This window comes from Phocoena sinus, chromosome 1 (genome assembly GCF_008692025.1).
Source record: "Phocoena sinus isolate mPhoSin1 chromosome 1, mPhoSin1.pri, whole genome shotgun sequence".
In the NCBI taxonomy this organism is placed as follows: Eukaryota; Metazoa; Chordata; class Mammalia; order Artiodactyla; family Phocoenidae; genus Phocoena; species Phocoena sinus.
In genome coordinates, this window is record NC_045763.1 from 153,236,161 (window position 1) to 153,260,797 (window position 24,637).

General features: G+C 49.9%; 2 protein-coding genes across 4 annotated transcripts; both read left to right on the plus strand.

Moving 5' to 3' along the window:
* The first annotated feature begins 3,787 nt into the window (after nucleotides 1–3,787).
* On the plus strand, nucleotides 3,788–17,371 carry GOLT1A (golgi transport 1A). Of its 3 annotated transcripts, none has more exons than XM_032614056.1 (5): nucleotides 3,788–4,016; nucleotides 13,124–13,215; nucleotides 14,238–14,416; nucleotides 16,292–16,355; nucleotides 17,032–17,371. In XM_032614056.1, the coding sequence occupies exons 1-5, from the start codon at nucleotides 3,992–3,994 to the stop codon at nucleotides 17,068–17,070; spliced, it is 399 nt and encodes a 132-aa protein (XP_032469947.1). In that variant the 5' UTR covers nucleotides 3,788–3,991; the 3' UTR covers nucleotides 17,071–17,371. The 3 variants fall into 3 exon arrangements, with proteins under 3 accessions (XP_032469947.1, XP_032469957.1, XP_032469967.1); XM_032614066.1 differs by having other exon boundaries at nucleotides 3,808–4,016; nucleotides 14,304–14,416; XM_032614076.1 differs by lacking the exon at nucleotides 3,788–4,016 and adding an exon at nucleotides 4,489–4,561.
* Nucleotides 17,372–18,723: 1,352 nt separating this feature from the next.
* Nucleotides 18,724–24,030, plus strand: KISS1 (KiSS-1 metastasis suppressor). Its single transcript, XM_032652468.1, has 3 exons — nucleotides 18,724–18,779; nucleotides 21,668–21,788; nucleotides 23,701–24,030. The coding sequence occupies exons 2-3, from the start codon at nucleotides 21,686–21,688 to the stop codon at nucleotides 24,012–24,014; spliced, it is 417 nt and encodes a 138-aa protein (XP_032508359.1). The 5' UTR covers nucleotides 18,724–18,779; nucleotides 21,668–21,685; the 3' UTR covers nucleotides 24,015–24,030.
* Nucleotides 24,031–24,637: the final 607 nt, after the last annotated feature.

Here is a 24,637-nt window from a genome sequence, read left to right on the forward strand (position 1 = left end):
TCTATACTTTTAAAAATAAGTTAAATGACTGGATTTTGGATTTTGTAACATCCCTGGGAGAGCTATAAACCTTGATGTCCTTTGTGAAGCAGGGAGAATTGGGACCAGATACAGGCTCAAGACAGACCTTTAGAGCTGGAGGAGGTATACTGGAGAAATTGTCAATTTCCAGGACCTGGCTCTCTGTCTGCAGTTCCCCCTCTAGGCCAAAGCCATTGACTTGGAGACGAGGCGGAACGTGAGAACACAGGGCACTGCTGGGCTCTTCTTCCCAAGCATGATGCTCACAGGTCCCTGGCCGCTCCACCCTCTGGCCCAGATCAGCCCTTCTATCAAGCCAGGCTGGGGTTGCAAAAGGGGGCAGTAGTCCGGAACTATAAATGAAAAAGCAACTAGCAGAATGCCCTTTAAGGAGTAGTGCTCTGTAACCGTGTGGTCGTATATTTATTCTTGAAGAGAAGCGTGCTAGGGTCAGGCGGCAGCCAGGCTTCAGACCCTGCTGCTGACAGGGAACGGGGGCCATGCCACATGCCCGCTTATCTCTAAGCCTCCAGTGCAGAACTGGCTCGCCCCATTGCTGAGACTGATGGAGGAAAGGAGATGCCGTGCTCAACTCCTGGCCCCGCTCCTTGCTAGCTGCATGAAGATTTGGACAAGTCACTAAAATTCTTGAGTCTCAGTTTCCTCATCTGTGAAATGGGGATATTAACTGCCATCTTATGGAGCTCTCAAGAAAGTCAAATGAAAAAATGGATGAAAAACCCTTTGAAAACTCAAATTCATTTACAAATGAGAGGAGATGGTGGTGACACTGTGTTGGCCCCTTGGCTGCCTTTAGGGACATGACGAGGGAGGAGGGAAAATGTTTCCCAAGGTCTCCCCTTTGCTGGCTCCGTAGCCTTCGCTGGAGGACGTCAGCAGGGGCCCTGTTGTTCAGCCATCTGAGGTGTCCTCCCCCTGCCCACTTCTATTCCTCCAGCCCCAGGGAGTAGCTGCACCATCCCAGCCCTTCCCCACGTTGATCAGGACAGGCTTTCCAGGGCCTACGTCCTCCTCCCTGGGGTTGCCCCACATGAAGGGGGCCCCTCTCCAGGAAGATGGGCTATAGACAAACCCCTTGGGGCCCAGCTCTGGTGCCCAGTGCTGTAATCTGAGAGTCAGAGGAAGAGGGCCCAGATTCAGGAGGGTTCAGTTCTGAGCTTACGGGTGGGCTCCATTGTTAGGGGAGGTATTGTTAGTTGCTATTTTATACTCCTGTGGGAGCAGTTTAAAACCACAATTAAGAGGAGATCAGAAGTCTTTCACATAACAGCATTTAACAGTGTAAGAATAATAGTAATATTAATAACAGTAATTATTATAACTATACTAGAATAATAAGAACAATGGCTCGTTATTTACTATGAGCCAGGCACCTGGTTCTATGCACCTCACATGCGTTTACTCACTAATTCTCATTATATCTTTACGTGATAGGTACTATTATCATCAAAGGAACTGAGGCACAGAAAGGGTGAATAAAATACCTGTCTCATGGAGCTAGGATGAAGCCCAGGGCGCTCTGATTTTATAGCCTGAGCTCTTAACCTACCAGTTTCAATGGGGATGATACCGCCCCCTAGGGGTGATTTTGGAAATTTTCAGGGGAGCTTAAGTTGTCTCAGGGCTAAGGGGGCAAAACTCTTACTGGCATTTGGTGGCTGCAATGCACAGGGCAGGTTTCCAAAATAAATAATTGCTTTCTGTCCTGCACAACTTTAAAACGTACAAACGGACTAAACCCACTACGAGCATGTCAGTCATACTGGAATTCATAATAGTCCTAACAAGTTTTTATAAGCTAAGTTTTTTTTAAAAATAAGTTCTATGAATAACTCAGTAAGTTAGGAGATGGTCATTATGGAGAAGGCTCTTAAGTGGAATAAAGACATTGTCTCAAAATTGTTGAATAATCTACCCCACGCGTTGTCTACACAGTGTATTCTAACATTGCAACTACCGTATATTTGGTTCCAATGCAGCAGGGTCTTACTGAATAAGCAAAGAGGCTGACTGAGAACAGTTGACAGAGGATCTCTGAGAGAACCTCATTAGAGCAAAGATACTTGAAATGCAAGGGGTCTCCTTGGATCTCCTCAAGAAATGTTTTTAGAAATTATTTCATATTATTGCCTCCTTTATATTTTTAAAGTTTTTTTACAGCCCAAAGACGAACACCTACGTTGTAACAATTATATGTGGAAATGTTTGGGGGAATTGCCTGTTGTTTTTCTATTTTTCTCTGACACTGTCCCAGGGGTCCACATTCAATTTCTCTAAACGGCTTATATCACCACGTCTCTTTCCAATCCATCCGCTCTTCCCCATTGCCTATTGGAAATATATGATCTCCAAGGCCTTTTAAGGTCGCACAGACTGCATTTTGCCTCAACACATGATGGCGTTTCAAAACACAGATCTATGTGTCTGTGACATGTCGCCACTACCCCACCCCGTGTGGTAACATGGGGAGCTATTTAAACGACACGCACAACAAATGCAGTTTTTGGTTGGTTTGTTTGTTTTTTGGCTGCGCAGCACGGCTGGCGGGATCTCAGTTCCCTGACCAGGGATTGAATCCGGGCCATGGCAGTGAAAGCCCTGAACTCCCTCAAACTCAGTTTGTTTGCATTCACATGGCGTTTCCTCAATGTCTCCACCTTGCCATCTATAACTTGCTTTGCTATGTTATCTCTACTTCAGTGAAGTTTATTTCCCTCTTTTTGTATATGCAAGGACCTCTGGTCTGTTTTTACTTAGCTAACATTAGTTTTTATTCTAGTTTTCACTCCCTACTGTTCTTTTCATCTTCTTTTATGGAGAGAGGGGTTATTTGGGTTTTTTGGAGAGGTGGTGGTATATAATGGTGGCCTATTTCTCTTAAGTTCAAACTTATTACAAGTAGGTGCAAGCAATCTGCCTACTTACGTCTTCTGTTAAGTCTTGCCTGAACACATACACTGAGAGACATTGTGTTGTATTATAATTTTTTCTTCTTTATTATAATTAGCATTGAGGGTTTTTTTAATGATGTATGTAGGCTGGTCATATCATCTACGAATTGCACTGCAGGATAGAGGGGACATTACAGAGGGAATGCTGGCTCTAATGGGACTGAGAACCACTGCTCTACAATGAGAGAAAGGATGTTAGGAACTGTCCAGCCTCTCTTTTTTTCAGGCCCACAGAGGGTGGAAAGGATACAGCCACATCTACACAACTGGTGGGTGGATTAGAACCAGGCTTCCTGAATCGTTGTCCAGCCCTACCCTAAGCCTAAATTCATCTTTCATTTTCCATAGCTCAACTTCACAGTCCAAAGTTGGGCACTGCTGGAGGAAAGGAGGTCGAAGCCCTCCGTGTCTAACTCCCTTGGGACATTTTTGCCCTAGATTCAACCGAATCTGGCGCTCTCCTAAGGCTGCCAGCAACAGGTTTTACTCGGTTGTTTGTCGCCCCTAGTGTCTAGCGTGGGTACTGGCACAAAGCGAGCAAACTACTTACAAGATGAATTTAGTACTTTTCCAGAGAGAAACAGATCCCAACTCTTCCCACACCTTCCACCAAGCCAGTAAGGAATCCAGGTACTTCCTAAATCCCAATTCTTCCCTAAAGAGTCCAAATTTTGCAAAAGAGATGGAAACAGCTGAACTCAGCCTCAGGGCATGGGGTGGTGGGGAATACAGGGGTCAGATGGGAGTGGCCTTCTCCGAGTGGGCGGAGCGCGTGGGTGGGAGCAGTGCCCTCTGGGAAGAACCCGGAGGGAGACTCCTGACTGAAAGCAGCCCTGTGTGCGCGCGCGCGTCTGTCTAGGGGGAGTTGATGATTTACCAGAGGCTCATTTCACAACTTACCAAGGGTCAGCTTCCCTTGGGCATGTACAAGTTCGGTCCTCTGGGCTCCTCACCCCTTGCCAGCTTCCACCCGGAAGGTCCCCCAGGCAGCCCGCAGCATGATCTCCATCACCGAATGGCAGAGTGAGTGCGAGGGGCCGGTGCTGTCGAGGGGGCTGGCTGGACCGGCTAGGGTGGGTCAAGATGCAGCCCCTCCCAGCCGGGATCTTTCTCTGGGGAACCTGCAAGGCGACCTCTGGAGCTAGTGGCTGGGAGCTGCCCTGTTGGCATCCTTCAGGCAGCACGGCCAGGGCAGGGTGTGGCTCCCTGCCTTCCAGGGGTTGGGGGGTTGCCCAGGGCCCCCAGGTAGCCAGAGGCTGGTGCCTGGAGGAACTGGCAAGTTCACCACTCAGGCTGGTCCCTTCCCCATTCAGGATTCTTAAACATGGGATACTACAAGGGTGGACCTAGAAGGCCTCTGCCTATTGAGACATCTTTCCCCCACAAACTCCTAGGGTATCCTGTGGCCCTGGCTCCTTCTTATCAGAAACTAAACTCAAATCCCCTCCCCAAATCACTCTGTCCTCACTCCTAAATATCTTTCCCCTTTATTCAGGGAAGAGGGCAGGGAGGTAGTCCCAAGGTCCAGGAGAAGTGGTGAAAACTGTGGCTCTCTAAGTTTCATTTGGGTGAGTTACTTAAAGCCAGTGTCTTATCTGTGAACTGGAGATAATATTCATTCATTCACTGAACAAATTTGTCTCCTTTATGTACCAAGCACTGTTTGGGGCACAGGGTATGCAACAGTGAATGGAACAGACATATTCCCTGCTTATGTTCCAGAATGAGGAAACAGGTAATTAGCAGATGAAGTCAGTATGTAGTATGTCAAATGGTGATACCTCCCTCTGCACAAAAATAAAACAGGGTAAAGAGGCTTCGGAGTGCGGGGTAGGAGGGGTGACTGTTTTGTATAGAGTGGTCACTAAGCTTACCTGGGAAGGTACTTTTATACAGAGACCCATAGGAAGTGAGGGAGCAAAGCCACGCAGCTGTCGGGGGCGGAGGGGGGGGAAATGTTCTAGGAAGAGGGGACCGCCAGTGCAAAGGCCCTGAGGCATTAGCGTATTTTGGTGTGTTTGAAAAACAAGGAGGCTGGTGTGGGTGGAACAAAGTGAGGAGAGGGGAGAGCAATAGGAGGAGAGTCAGGGAGGTCACTCAGAGGCCAGGCTGTGTAAGAATTTTGGTTTTATCTCCATAAGATGGGAAACAATTAGAAGGTTTTGTGCAGAGGAGTGACATGATCTGCTTATATTTTTAAAAGATCACTCTGGGTGCTGGATTGAGAATAGACAGACTGTGGAGGGGTGGGGTCAGCAACAGAGAGACCAGTTTTGAGGCAAGAGATGGTGAAGGAGACCAGTTCTGAGGTAAGAGGTGGTGAAGGAGACCAGTTCCGAGGTGAGAGATGGCGGAGACCAGTTCAGAGGTGAGAGGTGATGGAGGAGACCGGTTCAGAGGTGAGAGGTGATGGAGGAGACCGGTTCTGAGGTGAGAGACAGTGGAGGAGACCAGGGTGGTAGCAGCAAACTGGTGGGGAGTAGTCAGTGCTGGATCTGCGCTGAGGAAATTTCTGAAAGGATTTGCTGATGGACTGGATGTGGGTTGTGAGAGAAAGAATTCAAGAATGCCTCCAATATTTTCAGCCTGAGCAATTAGAAGGGCTGAGTAGTGGGGAAAGGCAGGATTTGGGTTTTAGACATGTCGAGTTCCATGTCAAGTAGGTAGTCAGGTATATTAGTCTGCAACGGAGAGAAATTTGGGAGTTGCCAGCGTAGGGATGGTATGTAAAACCATGAGGTCGCCTGGGCACAGTTTCTCAGCCTCCCCACTACTGACATTTGGGGGCAGAGTAGTTCTTTGTTGTGGGGGGAGGGGGAATCTGTCCTGTCCATTGTAGGATTTTAGCAGCATCCCTGGCCTCTGCCCACTAGATGGCAGTAGCACACTCTCACTCCCACTTGTGACCATCAAAATGTCTTCTTATGTTCCCAAATGTCCCCAGGGGAACAAAATTGCCAACCTACCCATCAGCCCCACCTTCCACCCCAAGTTGAGAAACACTGACTTAGGGGAAAAAATAGAAGAGGGCTGAGGCCTGAGCCCAGGGGCAAGCCAACATTAAATCAAAATGGGCTAAGTTCTATGAAGAATGTGCTAAGTAAGTCCTACGAAGAGAAAAAATATGAGGGAACCAGATTAAGTCAGGAACAGATAGTGGACCAGGTTTCCCTGAGAAACCGACATTTGCGTTGAGACCTGAAGGAGTATGTGTTGGGCAGATAGCAAGTGGGGAGAAACCGCATGTACCAAGGCCCTGACGCAGGAAGGCTCGTCATGGAAACAGTGATGTGTTTGGAGTATGGCAGGCAAGGGCAGAAGATGAAGTTGGACAAGCAAGCCTAGGCCCCATCATGCAGGGCCTGTAAGCCAAGGCATGGGTGGGAGGACTCTGTTGCATTCTAGCCAGTGGGAAGCCATGACGGATTGTACGCTGTGCTAATATGTTTTCCAAGGCCCCTGACTGCTGTGTGGAGAAGGGATAAGAGGGTGGCAGGAATGAAGCAGGAGACTAACTGGGGGATGTCGCAGGAGTCCAGGAAAGAGATAATGGTGGCTTAGAATTAAGTGGTAAGAGTGGAGAGAAATGGACAGCTTTCAAGATACATTTAGGAGGAAGAAGCAATAAAACTTAGCTGTGGATTGAATGGAGGAGGGGTGGTAGGAACAGTGAGGGAGACTCGGTGATGGATCTTGGGCTTCTGCCTCGAGCTGCTGAGTGGGTGGTGATGACATTTCATTCATTTGGGGAAAACTGTGCCAGGTGCAGCTTGAAGGAAGGAAAATCAATAGCTCAGTTTGGACCTGTTGAGTTCAAGATGCCTTGGAGAGAGAAAAACATGCAGATATGCCAAGTAAGCAGCTGGATAGGAGTTTGGAAGCTCAAAGGAGGCATGGACTAGAAAGATAAATATCAACATTGTCAGCACACAAAAGATACTTAAAGATGTGTAAATTCGTGTGAAACTAGAATGAGAAGAGAAATGAGCTGGAGCTGAAGCCCTGAGCAATTCAAACCCCAAGAGAAGAGAAAGAAGTGGGAGATGGTGAAGAAGCCTGGGAAAGAGTGGCCAGACAGCAGGAAAGAAATCAAGAATGTGGTGTCATGGAACCCACCACAGGACATTTCAAGAAGGGAGTGGCCAACTGCTGACAGATGAGGACCGACCCCTCTCCTTTGGATTTGGGAACATGGACGTCATGGAAGGCCCAAGCAAGAGCCTCTCTGTAGAGGGGGTGGGGGCAGAAGTGGACCGGACAGGGTTGGTGAAAGGCACTTTTTCTAGAGCCAGTCTACTGGGTTCACACCCTGGTTCTGCCAGCTGCTGGCTGTGCACCCCTGGGCACAGGTTAAGACCTCTCAGTGTTTCCGTTCTGTTTGTGAAATGGGGCTAAAGCACACCTACCTCATAGGCAGTTATGAAAATTCAACGAGTTAATACACATAAAGCGCTTAGACTGCCTGGTACCATGTGTTCATTAGTGTTAACAATTATTACTATTAATCACTGTTGTTAATTTTGAAAAGAGAAACAAGCTTCTTTCTCTTCCCCTTTGCCTCCTTCCTCTTCCTGAACAATTCAGTCTTAAAGCCATGAGGTGGCAGGGGGGCGGTGCCCAGGGCAGGTGTCAGGGTCCTCGCCGGGCTGGCGGGTTCACACTGGTGCCAGGCCAGGGGGAGGGGGGCATCCTGGAACGGTTGGGGTGGAAACTGGAGAGTAACTCTATGGTGGAGGGGCCTGCAGACTCCGCCTTGATGAAGTACTTAAAGAAACATCATTCAGTAACAGGTCAGATTGGAACTGTGCATCACCTAATAGATGCAGTGAGAAGAACACAGCATCACCTCTTGTTGATATCTCTGCATAACCTGAATCTGGTCATGAGGAAACATCAGACAAACCCAAACAGAGGGACAGCTACAGGATAACTGGCCCAAATCTTCACACGTGTCAAGGTCATGTCAAGGAGAGACTGAGGAACTGTCTCAGACAAAACAGCCTGAAGAGACATGGCAACCACGTGCCACATGTGATTCTGAACTGGATCTTCTTGCCATGAATGATTTGACTGGGACAACTGATGAAACCTGAATGGGGTCTCTGAGGGTTGCACGGTAGTAACGTATCAGTGTTAATCTCCTGACTTTGACGTTGTGTCCTGGCTGTATGGGAGAATAAAGGAAACCACAGCCAAGTATTCAGGGGCGATGAGATAGCCAGTGGCAACTGCTTTCAAATGGTTCAGGAAAAAAATTCTTTGTACTGTACTCGCAACTTTTATGTCCATTTGATACTGATTTTAATAAAAGAGGGAGGGACTTCCCTAGCGGTGGTTAAGACTCCGCCTGCTGGGCTTCCCTGGTGGTGCAGTGGTTAAGAATCCACCTGCCAATGCAGGAGATGTGGGTTTGAGCCATGTTTGGAGAAGATCCTACATGCTGCGGAGCAACTAAGCCCGTGCGCCACAACTACTGAGCCTGCACTCTAGAGCCTGAAAGCCACAACTACTGAACCTGTGTGCCACAACTACTGAAGCCCGTACGCCTAGAGCCCTGCTCTGCAACAAGAGAAGCCACCACAATGAGAAGCCCGCACACCGCAACGAAGAGTAGCCCCTGCTTGCCACAACTAGAGAAAGCCCGTGAGCAGCAATGAAGACCCAACGCAACCAAATAAATAAATACATAAATTAAAAAAAAAAAAAGAAAAGAAAAGAGAGAGAGAGGGAGAGAGAAAGTGAATGGTGTCTGAGGCTCCCTTGCACAGCCTCAGATCAGAGGGACCCATCCGCCTGCTCCAGGGGATATTGTTTTCCTTGGAGCTGTAGCTGCTTTCTGGAAGCAAGAAAGACATTGAACCTGGCTTCAGTTAGTGCTGCAGGGCGGGGTCTAAACAGGACTTTGGAGCAGCCATCAGCCCGGTGGTTCTCTGCGGGTCTGGGGAGGGCCCCACTTCTCACCAGGTGGCGCCCTGGAGAGCCGGGCCTCTCTGGGGAGTTCCGTCAGTCTCCCAGCTGTTCTCTGCCCCCAGAGCCTGGAGACTGGGTGACCTCCAGCAAGGGGTGCGCTGCCCCAACTGTCTGCATCCTGAGGACGGTGGGCTGCAGGCACTGCTGTCACTCCTGGTGATGTGTCCCATCCCCCACCCTCTCTGCCATGCTTTCTGCCCCAAGAAGAACTTCAGGAGCAGCCCCTGGCTGGTAATTTGACTGAAATCCCTCAGCTACTCCACAGGTGACAGGCACAGCAAGGTCTGAGGCTTGTGTGTGAGAAAAACAGTTTCTGACCCTTTTCTGTGGGGTTTTGTGTTCACGGTGCAGTTTCTCCGCTGAACGCTGGAAGCACTAATTGTGGCCCATAAAGAAGGCTGCCTCCATTGCAGAAAAATTGTGGAAATGCACCAGCCCTTGAAGGGCAGTGTGGAACAAGTCGGAAAAGTAATAACCATACAAGCCAGCAAATCATTGTTGCAGAAAAAAGTATAATATAGAAGACATGAAATATGAATTTGAGAAATGTACGATTTCTACAAAATGAGTAAGAGGCTGTACTTAAGTGTTTACAGCATGGTCATGTGGATATTCTAACAAAACAAAATGAAAACGCAATAAAATGCCCATGTTATGTTTCCGCACAAAAATATCTACTAAGGGAGATACACTGGAAGGGTGTATTGTCAGAACTGACCTATTTTTATGGTGAGTGTAAGCTAATAAGAGATTTTTATAACGGGCATAAAAACTTAAAATACCTTTGTCATTCAGATGAAAGAAATATGGTTGTGGTCTTCCTCCACAGTACCCTGGCCCGTGTAAAATTATCATGACAAGATAGATGTACTTCTAGATCCTCAGCTCACTGTCTCTGAGGGTAGAAAAATCATGCAACGTGGAAAGACAGAACACAAACTTCAGAATGTCCAAGGGGGTTGTACTCTACCCAGTGTCTTGGGTTCTAAGAGATTTAATTCAGGCAGGCATTCTAGGACATGGAAACAGGAAACAAACTTAAATAGATTACGGAGATTTGTCAGAAACAGGAGGAATTGCCATTAGTAGCAGCTGGATTCTGGGTGGGGTGGGGGGGATATGCTGAGAGAAATGATGATGGATGTTGTACTCATTCCTAGCAAATCCAGCTCTGCCAAAATGGAGACCCAATTAGACTGGCGTTTTTCTAGAACATGAGTTGAGCGAGGTTTCAATCCACAATTTGAACAATAAATCTCATCTCTGTATTTTTCAAGATCTTTTAAAGTCCTTTGGCCTTATTTCTATACTGGAACTGATCCTAATCCTCTTAAGGTCTGTATGGTAACAGATTAGGAAAGATTAACTACCTGCCTGAAAGACGACTGTGTTTCATTTTCTTTCAGTTGTAAATATAACTTAGCCAGTAAACCTAATCTTAAGAATAAACCTAACTAAGGAGGCAAAAGGCTTGTACCCTGGAAACTACAAAATGTTGCTGAAAGAAATTTTAAAAGACACAAATCGGTAGAAAGACCCATATTCATGGATTGGAAGACTTAATACTGTTCAGATGTCAATACTACAGAAGGCAGTCTACAGATTCAATGCAATAATCTATCCAAATCCCAATGGCATTTTTTGCAGAAATAGAAAAATCCATCCTAAAATTCACATGGAATCTCAAGGGATCTTGAATAGCCAAAGCAATCTTGAAAAAGAAGAACAAAGTTGGAGGTTTCAAACGTCCTGATTTCAAAACTTATTACAAACCTACAGTAATCAAAACAGTGTGGGACTGGCATAAAGACAGACATAGAGACCAATGGAATATAAAAGAGAGCCCAGAAATAAACCCTGGCACATACGGCCCCATGGTTTTCAACATGGGTGCCAAGACCGTTCAATGGAGAAAGGACAGTCTTTTCAACAAATGATGTTGGGAAAACTGGATATTCACAGGCAAAAGAATGAAATCGGACCCATACCTTACACCATATGTAAAAATTAACTCAAAGTTCATTTTAGCTCCAAGTAAGATCTAAAACAAACTCTTAGAAGAAAACATAGGAGAAAAGCTTCATGATGCTGAATTTGACCATTATTTCTTGGGTGTGATACCAAAAGCACAGGCAACTAAAGAAAAAAATAGATACACTGGACTATATGAAAATCTAAAACTTCTGTGCATCAAAGGACACAATCAACAGAGTGAAAAGGCAACCTACAGAATAGGAGAAAATATTGGCAAATCTTGTATCTGATAAGGGGTTACTATACAGAATATACAAAGAACTCCTATAACTGAACAACAAAAAACCCCAAACAACCTGTTTTAAAAAATGGGCAAAGGACTTGAATAGACACTTCTCCGAAGAAGATATACAAATGACCAACAAGCACATGAAAGATACTCAACACCACTAATCATCAAGGAAATGCAAATCAAAACCTCAGTGAGATACCACCTCACACCCCTTAGGATAGATGCTATCAAAAACAAAACAAAGCGAAAAAACACAAAGTAACAAGTGTTGGTGAGGATATAGAGAAGCTGGAACCCCTTGTACACCACTACCGGGAATGTAAAATGGTGTAACTTCTGTGGGAAGCAGTACGGTGGTTTCTCAAAAACTTCAAAATAGAACTACCATATGGCCCAGCAATTCCACTTCCGGGTATATACCCAAAAGAAGTGAAAGTAGAGTCTCGGAGAGATATTTGCTCACCCGTGCTCACAGTAGCATTATTTACAATAGCCAAAAGGTGGAAGCAACCCACGTCCATCCACAGATGACTAGATAAACAAAATGTAGTATATGCATGCAATGGAATATTATTCAGCCTTAAAAAGGAAGGAAATTCTGACACATGCTACAACACGGATAAACCTTGAAGACATTATGCTTGGTGAAATAAGGCAGTCACACAGAGACACGTACTGTACGATTCCAATCATATGAGGTACCTAGACTAGTTAGAACCACAGGAAGTAGAATGGTGGTTGCCAGAGAGAGCGGGGAACGGGGAGTTGTTTAGAGGGTACAGAGTTTCAGTTTTGCAAGATGAAAAGAGTTCTGGATGTGGGTGGTGGTGATAGCACAACAAGGTGAATGTACTTAGTACCACTGAACTGTATACCTAAAAATGGTTAAGATGATCGATTTTACTTGTATTTTATTGTAATTTAAGATAAAATTTTCAACTTGATTCAATTTAAAAATGAAGCAACACAATGAACTGTCATTTGTTGACTACCAGAGCAGCACAGATAAAGTAAAATTAACAATTCTGTGTGATGGAGGGGGTTTAAGAGAAAGGGAACTTCATATCCTAACTAGCCTATCTGTGCTGGGCTCCCTGGCTCTGAGCCAACTCCTGTAGTTCAAAGAACGAGGAGACACAAAGCAAAAGACACGCTGCTGCTGGGGCCCACCTGTGGCTGAAGTTAGGGTTCCGAGGAGTGTGTGGCAGGGCAGCCACGGTGCTGGCTGTGGTGTAGACTCCGAGGTGATGAGCACATTTCTGGTCAATGACTTCTCTTTCCCAGTCAAGTGTGAGAGGTCGTCATCAGAAGGCTGGGAAGCGGGGCGGTTTAGAGAAGGAAGGAGACACTGTAAAGAACTGTTCAGGAGGGCAAGCCTCCTGAAATAGGGCAGGCCAGCTGGGCAGTTGCGAGACACTCTGGGGATATGGCTGTGAGTTTTCAGTGGTACCCTTCGGCCCTGGTGTGAGTTGGGCATCAAGTAGCTCCCAAAAGCAAGAGGCCAGGAACAGAGTAGGCAGAGGGTTGTGTTCAGCCAGAGACCCAACCCTGATGCTGATCTAGGTGACGTGGCATTTGAAGACAAGAGGAAACTGAAAATAGAAAGTGGTGAGAGTATCCCTAGCTACCTCATAGAGATGTTGTGAGGACAGGACGCCAGAGTATATAGAACTGACCAGCAGTTTCCAGGTGATAAACATAGATTCGTGCCCACCCTTCCCTTCCCCTCCTGTCATTCCCTGAGAGCACAGAGGCCAAGATTCCTGGATGGCAATGGAGCCACGCCATCCCCTGCCCCCCAGAGGGCACCTGTCCAGCGGCAATGGGGGGAAGTTCCAGCATCCCAAGCTGCTCCCCAAAGCCCATCCCACCACAACCTCCTTGCCCATTGCAGAGATTGGTGTGGGCACCACCGGCTTCGGCATCTTCTTTATCCTCTTTGGAATGCTCCTGTACTTTGATTCGGTGCTCCTGGCCTTCGGAAACGTGAGTCCCCAAGCCCTGTGAACCTGCCTGAGGTCTCCGTTGCCGGGAGGGTCAGCCCTGAGTTTATTCAGATCGAGCCCATCCAGGCGCTGGGCACCACCAAGCGCAGGCAGGCAAGGGGTGGCTGGGGATGGATGCTGAGGCCTATGGGGCACAGAGAATCTAAGGACCTGGATTCTCATGCCAAGCTCTGGGCAAGGTCCTGAGGGTACCAAGATGAATCAGACGCCCCGTCAGAATCCCACCACCTAGGGACAGGAATGTCACATCAACATACACGACTGGGGAGGAAGACAGGGGCAGTGGTAAAGTCACTGTAAGATAAACACATCTAACATGAAACAAGGTGCTTGGAGAAAAGAGAGCACGCCCTGTGGGAGAAGGATGAAAAACAATTTAGAAAAATAAGTGAGTGTGGGGAGGATAAAGCACTTCCAGGTGGATGGAACAACAAGAGAAGAGGTATGGAGAAGGGGAGGGAAAGCATGGAACGTGCTGGAAGAAAGCCAGAGAGTTAGGTTTGACAGGAGGCCAGGCACTCTTAAGGGATCGTTGGGAGGCAAGCTGAAGGTGGTGACAGGGCCGTAGAGTGGAGGGCCTGGAGGGCCACAGGCTGGAGCCCTGACACTGCCCTGTGACTCTGGGTGTGGCTGCCTAACCTATTTAGGCTTCAGCCCTCACCTTTGTAAAATGGAGAGAATCTCACTATCTTTCCCATCTTACTTAGAAGGTGTGATGAGAAATGATATCATATAAGAAGAAGTGCTTGGGATCCAAGAAATTGGGTCGAATTGGGTGACAAGCTAGAGACCTTCAAAGGTCTCCCGGTCCACCCTGCCTCTGGGCACTTCTGTTCCTAAGCAGTTCAAATTACTCACCCTCTCCAATGTTATCCCTCCTTGAAGAGTGAACAAGTCCTGCCGCATGCCTGATGCGCAGCTCCAGGCCTGGCCCCTGACTCCCGAGGGAGCAGAGGGAGCCAGGGTGTTTGTTCTCACACCCACCCCCTCCCTCTCCCACAGCTGCTGTTCCTGACTGGCCTCTCCCTCATCATCGGCCTGAGGAAGACGTTTTCCTTCTTCTTCCAGAGGCACAAGCTCAAGGGGACCAGCTTCTTCCTGGGGGGCGTGGTCATCGTGCTTCTGCGCTGGCCCCTCCTGGGCATGTTCCTGGAAACCTATGGCTTCTTTAACCTCTTCAAGTGAGTGCAGGTCCCCTTCCCCTGGATGGGCCCACCAGGGCCTCTGAACGGCTGAGGTCAGGTTTGGGCAGCATGACCAGCAGTGCATACAGAAGCTGGACTTTATCCTGCAAGAGACGGAAGCCTCGGAAGGGTTGAAAATGGGGAGGAGCATCAGGTGGGCACCAACCATAGGCTGAAGGATAAGTTGGAGGAATCAGCCCATCCATCAGTAAACATGGAGTACCTGCTGTGTCCCCATCACTGTGCCTGTCACCAGGGAGGAGACACAGGACCTGCCCTCAAGTCTGGCAATCCAGATAGGGAGGAAGGGCAGTGAACTAAAATCTACTAAGCCCCTCACATGCACCAAGCATGCTCACAAGCAACCTCTCACTTTGTCATCTCCACAACCCACTGTAGGATTGTCCTCTACTTGCAAATAAGGAAAGCAATGCTCAGAGCCCCGCCCAAGCTCTCACAAGTAGTATGCAGAGGATCTGAACTTGACCCAGTTGTCCGTGGCTTCGGCCCGTCCAGTGTCAGCCTGGGCCTGGTGAAAGACACGGTGGAACTCAGCGAAGGTGTGTGGCCTCCATCAGGGCCAGGGAGGTGTCCCAGAGGAAGCAGGACCTGAGACAGGCCTTGTGGGGTGGGTTGGGTCTCAGAGAAGACTGAAGGGTCCTTAAGGAGAAGAAAGAAAAGGATACTGAGGAAGACCATCTCTGGGGCACTGTGGAGAGAACAGGGGTGGGATGGGGATGATGTGGGCTAGAAGAATCATGGCTTATGGACTCATGGGAAGGAGCTGTGGACCAGGAACCTTAGGCTAATCGAAACCATCAGCTTACTCAGTGTAGCCTTGAAAACACCTGATCGGCCCGATGCCCTAGACTTCAGAGACGTCATGTAGTGCGGTTGCAGGAAATGAAATTCTCTCACATGTGTTCTGCCGTCCGTTATTTTTCAACGATGTCATTATTCAAACGGTCATTCATTCAAATAGTCAGATACATAAAAAAGTACCTACTACGTGCCAAATACAGGGCTAGGTGTGGGGATATGGCACTAAACGAGGAGAAACTTCCTGCGGAACTTGGAATTTAGTGAAGGAGACTAACTCTGACAATAGTTACCATTTACTGAGGACGTGGAAGTGTGAGTGGGGCCACTGCAGACTCAGCAGTTCTAACCAAAAGTAAACCTTGAGAAAGACACCTTGCAGCAGCATGGACGGGGCCAAAAAAACAAACAAACAAAAAAACAACTCAGAGCTATAAGAGACCCAAGCGAACCTCAGGGACCTGAGGCCCAGGGAAAGGAAGTAGCTCAGCCAGAACTCAGATTTCTGCTCCCCTTCCCACACCAACCTCCGTGCCTCCAAGCCCTTTGAGGGATCACCCATCCATGCGTGGGGGAGAATAGTGAGCGCGGCCTCCAATAGCGATCCATGCCTGGAGCTCAGGAAACATGTGGCAGGCGGTACGCACCCAGGCTAGGGAGGAGAAGACAGTAACAATAATAAAAATAAACATTTCCCAAGCATTTCTCTGTGTAAGGCCTATGACGTAGATACGATTATTATTAACCCCATTTTACAGCTGGAAATAGATTCAGAGAAGTGAAGAAATTTGCCTAAGTTTATACAGTGCCAGTGAGTGGTAGAGCCAAGATTTGAACCCAGGGAGTCTGACCTCAGGGCCTTCATTCTTAACTACTCCACTTGGCTGCCTCTCAAAAAAACAGGGGTGCAGAAGCACGCCCATCCCCAGTGCCCAGGGGCCCATTCTCTTGGGAGCCAAAGCTGGAGCCTTAGGGGGGACCTCTTAGCCTCACTGCCCTCATCCTCCCCTCTGGGGCCATCACTGACCACTCCCTCTGCCTTTCTGCTCCTAGGGGCTTTTTCTCTGTCGCCTTTGACTTCTTGGGCAATACCTCCAACATCCCCTTCCTGAGCATGGTAAGTGGATTATGCGTGTGGCTTGGTGGCGGTGCCTTGGGGTGGGGGAAGCACACGGACTTAGTAGAACAGCAGCTCCAGGCGCAGTGGACACTTCCCCATCTCCCCTCAAAGCCCCTTACCCAGGCGGGCCAGCCTCAGCTCCTCTTCCCCTCCCTGTACCTTCTCCATTTCACAACAGCAGATGAGATGACGGGTGTGAGCAGTTGTGCCAAAGGTGTGGGTGTAGAGAACGGTGTTTGTCAGTAGCTCCCTATTACCACCAAAGAAACGGAGCCTTAGGGAGTCCAGGTGACCCAGCCAGAAAGGGCCAGACTTCCGGAGAGAGGGCTGAGTCTGGGCCCCAGGCAGAGAGAGGATGTGTGACAGCCAGTGACGACAGGAAAATCAGGTGGCAGATTCTGTCCTCTCCCTGGGGCAGGCATGGGGCAGTGGTCCCTAGCCCCTGCCCCTCCCTTTCTCTGAAGCACCGGACAGAATACAAGCTCTCTGAGAAGCTCAGAGAGGCTCTAAGCCAGCACCTTGACATGCCCGCCCCCTGGACACACCCCCGCTGTCCCCTCTCCATATCTGCGCCTGGCACTGCTCCCAGCTCTCAAGGCCAGCTTCGTAATAACCTAGATATTGAGTCTGCTCTGCGCTCTTTGTCTGGAGTAATGATTCTTGGCTCCCACAGCTGTTCCGGAGGCTTCAAGGCACCAGCTCAATGGTCTGAACAGCAGAGATAAGCTGCTTGAACTTGCATCATTGGTTGAGGGGGCTGGAAAGGAAATGGGGGCCACCCCCTCAGGCCCCCACCCCACACTGACTCATCTCCCCATCATACCCGGACCTCTCCAAGTCCAGAAGGAAGGATGGAGCCGAGTGACCAACCTCAAACCCCCAAGTCAATGCAAGAAGCTGTCAGGACCGTTGGGAGCAGAGATCCAGGTCCCGAGGAGATTGAACGGGGATCACACCCCACCCTGTATTTATCAGAGGAAAAGCAAAGATTAAATCCCCAAGCTGTAAATGTGCCTGAGACTCAAAGTCAGTGTCTGTAGCCCATTAAGTCCATTCTCTGACTCAGGGCAGGCCCACACACACGGCGAGAAGCAGGCCTGCTCTCATGACCTATCATTCTTACCCTCGTGTCTACTAGTCCTAATGAGTGAGATAATATGTTTGCAAGCCCCTGTTAGCAGGAGGTATTAAACAAGTGTTGGGTGTTAATCCCCATCATGGTGGGAAGTGCTTCTCAACCATTAATTAGGTGGATGTCTGCACAGCTCACCCACCAGGTAGCCTCTGAGGTAGAGGTAGAGACATAGCCCCTACCTTCCAAGGGCCCCAGTCTCTGTCCTGGGAAGCACTTTATTCAAGGGTAAAGCGTATCCTTGCAGGCCCAAGAAAGAGACGGGAGTCCCCCGCAATGCGTACATTTAATAAGTCTCTGTGAGGGCCCCTGTGTCTGTACGGAGCAAAGGAGCGGGTGCTGAGGGTGCAAAGGGAAGGAGACCTGCCCCACTTCAAAGCGAGGCTCACAGCAATTCCAAAACGGTGTGATCGAGGTGCCACAGGACGTGACTGTGGGGCTCCAGGAGCAGCACCTCCGGACACACTGCAGCTGGAAGGCACTCCTCCGAGTTCCCTTAGTGCTTCCCAGTTACGCCCACCTTCTAGAGCTGCAAAGGTGCTGCTTTCTTAGCCAGCTGCTCACATACCTGTCTCGCCCATCGGACCTCGGCATGTTCATCTCCAAACCCTGTGCTGAGCCCGTGCTCAGGAATTGCTTGGGGAAAGGAGGGAGGAAGGAAGGAAGAAAAAAAGAGACAATCCCCCCACCCAGTCTCAGATCCCAGATCCCAGCCCAGGAGCCGCCTTCTGGTCTGAGACCCCAACTGAGCTGCCAGAGCTGGGAGCACACGGGGAGCAAGGAGCCCCCGGGGCAGACTGTGCCACCTCCTCCCCCTTCCTCCCCTGCATCCTACTTACTTGTCTGGAGGGGGAACATTGCCCGCCGACACTCCGCTCCCGCCCCCAAACAGTCCATTTCCATGTTGCTTGGGGCAGAATGGGTCTTGGAGTGGGTCGGGGAGAAGCGGTGAGAAGCTGGAAAGAACTAGCGGCAATCAGAAAGCCAGCCTTGGAAGGCTTCTGGAGGGGCAGAACAAGGCTGATTTCAGTCATGAGAACCAGGAGGCGGGAGTCAGCCGTCATCGGCCCGAGCGCCAGCGCCGTGCTCTCTGAGGGGGTCTGAGGAGGAGGGAGGGGGAGGCAGAGGTGGGCCTATGCCTGGAGACGTCACCATGGGCTTTATAAAAGGGACGTGACCAGGGAGCTGGTGACAGCGAGCCCAGGAGCCCATCTCCCCTCCCTCCAGGTGTTCACTCAGCCAAGCAGTGTCATCACCTCCGAGACCCCTCAGGACGGAGCCAAGGCAAGGTAGGTGCGCTGCAGCCACCCACACAGGGGAAGGCTCTGGCCGGACTCAGGGAGGCTCCCAAGCTGGGAGCAGGAATTCGGTTCCAAGACTGACAGAGGTGTCCCAGGCAGGCCAAGGGGGTGCCGATCTTCCCTGATTACTCGGCTGGCCAGATTTATTCTGGGATGTCTGGGTAACTTGCACTTTATGAAACCAGGACCTTGGGGATTCTTTTCTGTAGAAAGAATGAATACAATGAATGAGCTCTCTGGCTGGGATGAGAGGCCAGCCACAGAAGCTTTTGGAGGGAGCTGGGGAACTCCTGGGGCTCACAGGCTCAATAGGACTCCTCTGGGCAGTTCCCTGATGTGTGGATGGCAAACACAGACCTAAACAAAGAGCCGCCGTGTACCCTGCCAGCCCTGGCACTAAGAGATGGGATCACCGCAGAAGGGAGCTGCCCCACCCCAAAAGCTTTGCAACCAAGCCTGGAATTCCTGTTACTCTCTAGGTACAAAACCCCTGGGACAGGGAGACCACAAAAATGCCCACAGCAGGACAGCCACTCGTGGCCCCTTGGAAGCTGATGGTTCTTTTCCAAACAACTCAATTCTACCACATGTGTTAAAAGCCCCTGTGCTGGGCAGTGAACCAAGAGTTGGGGGAGGGGTGTAGGTGTGCATTGGGGACAGGTAGTGGGGGAAACCCAAAGTTCTCATGGTAAGTGCTACCTATGATGGGATGGGGAGGGTGCAATACAGGTGAGAGGAGCATGAAGAAGGAACACTACTTTCTAACCACACAGCCCGCCCTCTGCCTCCTTCCCCACTCACCGTCCTGCTTCTGAAGAGCAGCCTGAATGCTCCATGTGAAACGCTAATCTACATACATTCCCCTCTGGCTCGCACCGCCTGGGGATAAAGCCCTTGGTGGCCCCTTCCCCAGACTCATCACTCACTCTCTCTGCAGCAAAGTTTCACCCTCCTGGCAGGCTGGAGGGCCTGCACTTCCCTCCACACCCAGCTCCAGCTCCCTTGCTGGGACTGCCTTCAGTGCTCTGAAACTCAGCTCAGGTGCCACCCCCTGCAGAAAGCCTGCCTGGACCCTCCGCATCAGGCTCCCATGGGCTCTGACACACCCCCAGGCCTCCCCACCCACCCTGTACTCACGTGCTTCCAGCCTATCATTTACCATGTTATTTTGAGATGATTCTGATTACGACTCAATTTCTTGTGCTAGATCTCAGGGGAGGGCCTTGGGGAAGCAACCCTGTGTCTTAGCACACCTGTGCACTCATAGCACCAACCAGGTGCTGCGATCAGGAATGATTTCTGAACTAACCTGGACCCTGTGCATCCATGGTCTGAAGCCATAAAAGAAATGGTTTTACACTGTTCTCTCTAGTGGACTGATCCTCTCTCTACTCCATGCCCTGCCCCAGGCCTTAAGGCAGGTGCAGAAAGCCATGGTCTGGGTTTCAGGGTGTCACAGAGCCAAAGTCTGCAAGAATAAGTGACCATCTGAGGGGACAGTCGGTGGCCAGTCTGACTCAATGCTCTTATTTTATACACAGAGCAATAACGTCTAGAGATGGGAGGTGACTTGCTCTTGTCTCACAGGGAGGGAGGGTGGAGCTGTGGCTATAGATCTGAGCGCTCCTAATCCCACTCTTACTCTACCCCATGCCTGCGTCCCGGTTGGAGCAGGGAGAGGAAAGGGGAGTGGGGGCAACAACAGAGGGATGGATGGGGCTGAGCCACCGTTAGGAGCTGACGGGCACAAATGATAGTCCCCCCGCCCTGTCCACTTACCGCTCGACCACAGAGGGAGGCTCGAGCCTTTAGATCTGGCACCCACTCCCTTCTGCTCAGCCTGCAGTGCTGCCTGGCTCTCCACCAATTTGTCTTTAATCATGTTTGGACAGTCTCAAAATGCCTGGTGACTTTTTCAAAGAGAAATCAGACTTGGGAGCTGGAAGAGCTGGGGGTGGGGTTGGGGATGAGAGGGGAAAGGGGATGAAGAGGGGGTCAGAGCACACAGCTCCCACCTCAACAGCCAAAATCATGAAGTCAATTATATTCATATCCTCTCAGAGACCACGGGGAATAGAATATGGAGACAGTTGACCTGATAAATCAGGGAAAGTTTTTTTCTCTTTCCTGAATTACAGGCAATAAGACAATTTAATGACGGTTTTCAAGGCTATGAAGGGTTATGAGAGCAAGCAAGATGATTGCCTCTTTCTTCATTTTTCTTGAAAAAGGAAAGGAATTAAGTTCCCATTACAGCAGGAGGGAACTGGGCCAGGTTCGGGAAGGCACATCCTAGCGGGGAGAGTGGAGCACAGAAAGTTGTCATTTATGCAGAGCCCGGCATGGAGGGAAGAAGTGCCTGCTCCCAGGCTCCAGAGAGCAGGTTGGGACCTCAGCATCCTCCATTCAGTGGAACTCCTTGCCCCACTTCACTTCACCTTTCCCTGCTCACTGCCACACTGCATCTCATTCCTTGTTTCTCCAACATTCCTCTCGAGCAAACCTGAGATTCAGAATCCTGGCCATTTTCCAACCCAAGCAGTCCTGCCGCTTCCACTGATATGGATCCTTCCTCCCTCCCTCCCTCCCTTCTTTCCTTCTCTCCTTCCTTCCTAACCTTACTGGCCTCACCTGCAGGAAGCCCTCCCTATGATTCTCACCTAGCATGAGTTCAGCTTGGACGATACGGTGCAAGTGGTCTCAGTCCCATTTCCGTGTTGTGTCTGTTCAGCCTCATCCCTCCACTGAGGGCCTCCAAGGGCAGGGGCTGTCTCCTCCCTTCCAAGGGTCCCACTTCATGCTGGGATCTGCCCCATCACCCAGCCCAGAGGGCGTGCCTAACCTAGTCCCTCCTCCCTCTCTCTGTCTTGTCTCAGGACACTTCCAGGACCACGATGAACTCACTGGTTTCTTGGCAGCTGATGATTTTCCTTTGTGCCATCTCCTTCAGGGAGACATTAGAAAAGGCGCCGCCCATGGAGAATCCTAGAGCCACAGGTATGTGCTGTCTGGGAAGAAGGGTGGGAGGGAGCAAGTGAGTTGTTGCAAAATGAGAGTTACCACATTCTTCAGATATGGCTAGTCTCGTGACGTGACTTTAAAGCTGCATTTAATGGAAACCTAAGACTGATACATGCAACACATTTAGGGGCCTCGCTAACCTTGCAAGCAGGAATGTCTTGCCCCCGTTACGGACATCAGGAGGCTCACCCAGGTTCAGGTGCTTGTTAACCACCGAGCTCCTGCACGGTCTTCGCTGCTCTCCGCCAACCACCTCCCTGTGCAGCTCTGCTAGGAAGGAATTTACTATGCAAGTTTGTCTTACCAGTGACCTCAGTTCCTTTATGGGAAACTTGAAAAAAGTAAAAAATAGCCTACACAAAAGGACAGATCCTTAATATCTGTCAACATGATGAGTTCATTGTGAAACTGATGAGCTGGAGAAACTGAGGCCCAGAGAGGTAAAGAAACGTTCCCGAAGTCACTCAATCCAATGCTGCAGAAACCCAGCAGGCACTGAGCTCCCCAAGAGTGCCCTCTACAGGGCATGAGCCAGGACGGTGCTCATCCCCAAGTCAGGAGCGGGGTTTAGCACTGCTGGGTGGTCAGCTTGGCCTCTGGGGACCTCAGTTCCTCTAGCTGTGGAATTACAGCATTCTCTCTATACACAAGATATCGCTGTGCCCATAAGCTATCCCAAAGCAAAGACAACATGGCCCTGGGTGTCCCTTGCCAAGTGTGTCTTCTCTCCTGGGATCGGGTGTTCTTTCTGGGTGAGGGAGGATCCCCCAGAGTATAACATCATCACTGCCCTGGGGACATTGAGCTCTTAGCTCTTTCTGGCAAAAGCTTAGGTGATGCTAAAAACAATAGCCTAAGCGGTGATCCTCCTGCTGGGATGGTGGCTGTAGCTAGAAAGGAAGTCATTGTCTCTCCCATCTCAGCCAGGCCCAGGGCCCTCCTAGGAAGATTATAACTAACTCTGGACCATGCCCGCTCTTCTCCAGAGTATGCCAGGGCACTGAAGAGCAGGGCTCAAAGCCAACTACCCTCCACCCAACACACACCCACTCACACCCCAGACCTCATTTCCACTGATCTCCTGCCACAATTTGCTGGGGTCATTGTCTCCTGAGAGCTAGTTGCGCTACTTTACTGCTAAAAGGTATAGTGCACTTAATGAGCCTTGCATGTGAAGTGCCTTCCAAATTAGCCTCCTTAACCGTCAGTATGAAGGGGAAAGATTATACCTGGAGTGGGGGAGGTGAGCTGGTTGAGGTGACCCAGATCCTTTCCCTTCTTTGTTGAAGTCCTTATATAGCCTTTTAGGGGTCACACTTGTTGGGGGTGTGGAGGCACAATGGTCTTAGCTTCACTTGCTTCATTTCTGTAACTACAAGCCTTTCATTAGCTTTTATATATTTAACAAGCAGTTTTGAGGCCCTAGTATGTGCAAGGCACTGTTTTCAAGACTCTGAGAGACTCAGAGAGGAATGAACATGGCCCCAACCGCCCTAGGAGCTCGGTCTAGTGGGAGCCTGATGCACGGGCGAGCCAGCCAGAGGGCCACGAAGAGGAGCAAAGCTGGGTGTCCAGCAAATACTTGAGTTTTCTTTCTTTCCAAGCTCTACCCTGCTTGCTTCCTAAAAAAAAAAAAAAAAAAAAGTAATCAATATAAAAGACATTCGAGACAATTCTGTAAAACATGTGAAATCAAAGCTATATTGAAGGAAGGAGGAGCAAATGGCCTAACCACCCAAGCTAAGATGCTGCTGAGCTTGGAGCTCTGAGCTTCCTAGGGGTCAAGGAACAAAAGGGAAGCAGAGGATGGGGATGTGAGTAGGTGTTCCAAAGCCGTCTTTCCCCGTCCCCGGCCTCACGTCAGCCCCTCCCTGTGGCTCTGTCCTAGGCCCGCGGCTCAGACCCCCGGCGCTCCTGGCCTCCGGGGCGCAGAGCCCGCGGTGCGCGGAGAGGAAACCCGCCGCTGCCGGGCCGAGCCCTCGGGGGGCCTCGCCGTGCCCTCCACCCGAGAGCTCCGCTGGGCCCCAGCTGCCGGGCCTGTGCGCCCCCCGCAGTCGCCTGATCCCCGCCCCGCGCGGCGCGGTGCTGGTGCAGCGGGAGAAGGACCTGTCCGCCTACAACTGGAACTCCTTCGGCCTACGTTACGGAAAGCGGCAGGCTGCGCCGCCCGGCAGCCGCGGCCAAGGCGCCGGGCGGGGCTGAGCGCGGAGGTGCGGCCTTAGACCTTCCAAATCGGGGCTGGGGGCGGGGCAGTGGGAGGGGCCTGCAGCTTTTTTCCTGAAGCAATAAAGGAAATGCTGCCGTCTCACCTGCTTGTGATCCGTGGCTAATTTTTGCAAGCGGCGCGGATGAGATTGTTCCCCTTCTCTCTCAGTTGGATCTTCAGCTGGTTTTAAGAAGGCTTTAGTGTTATCAAGGTCAATGATTTTAAAACTAGAGGTAAAGGACCAAGTTGTTTTTTTCCCCCAATTCGGGGCCGATCGGTAGTTTTAAACACACACACACACACACACACACACACACACACAAACACACACACACTGACTATAAGACTTTTAAACACACACACACACACACTGAATCTCTATAAGACTTTTAAAAATAACTAAAAAGAAGCTCAAATTGGATGCTGCTTGGGTGGTGTTACTGCAATATCAAATAGCTCTAAAAATTTCTGAAGATGTTCTCTTAATTCCTAGACCTATGTCACTGCAGATGGGTAACCAACATTTTTCAGAGGGCCATGAGCCGACACCCACACTTTGAGTAGCACTGATCTAGGCCAGGGGAAGGCAGATGGCTCAAGTACCTTCCCCTTTCCCAGG

Excerpts from the sequence above, each read along its gene's own strand:
- GOLT1A (XM_032614056.1), top strand. The coding sequence starts at position 3,992 with ATGATCTCCATCACCGAATGGCAGA. Across the intron at positions 4,017-13,123 it reads CTCCATCACCGAATGGCAGA|AGATTGGTGTGGGCACCACC; the intron begins GTGAGTGCGAGG and ends TGCCCATTGCAG. Across the intron at positions 14,417-16,291 it reads GGCTTCTTTAACCTCTTCAA|GGGCTTTTTCTCTGTCGCCT; the intron begins GTGAGTGCAGGT and ends TTCTGCTCCTAG.
- KISS1 (XM_032652468.1), top strand. The coding sequence starts at position 21,686 with ATGAACTCACTGGTTTCTTGGCAGCTGATGATTTTCCTTTGTGCCATC. Across the intron at positions 21,789-23,700 it reads GGAGAATCCTAGAGCCACAG|GCCCGCGGCTCAGACCCCCG; the intron begins GTATGTGCTGTC and ends GCTCTGTCCTAG.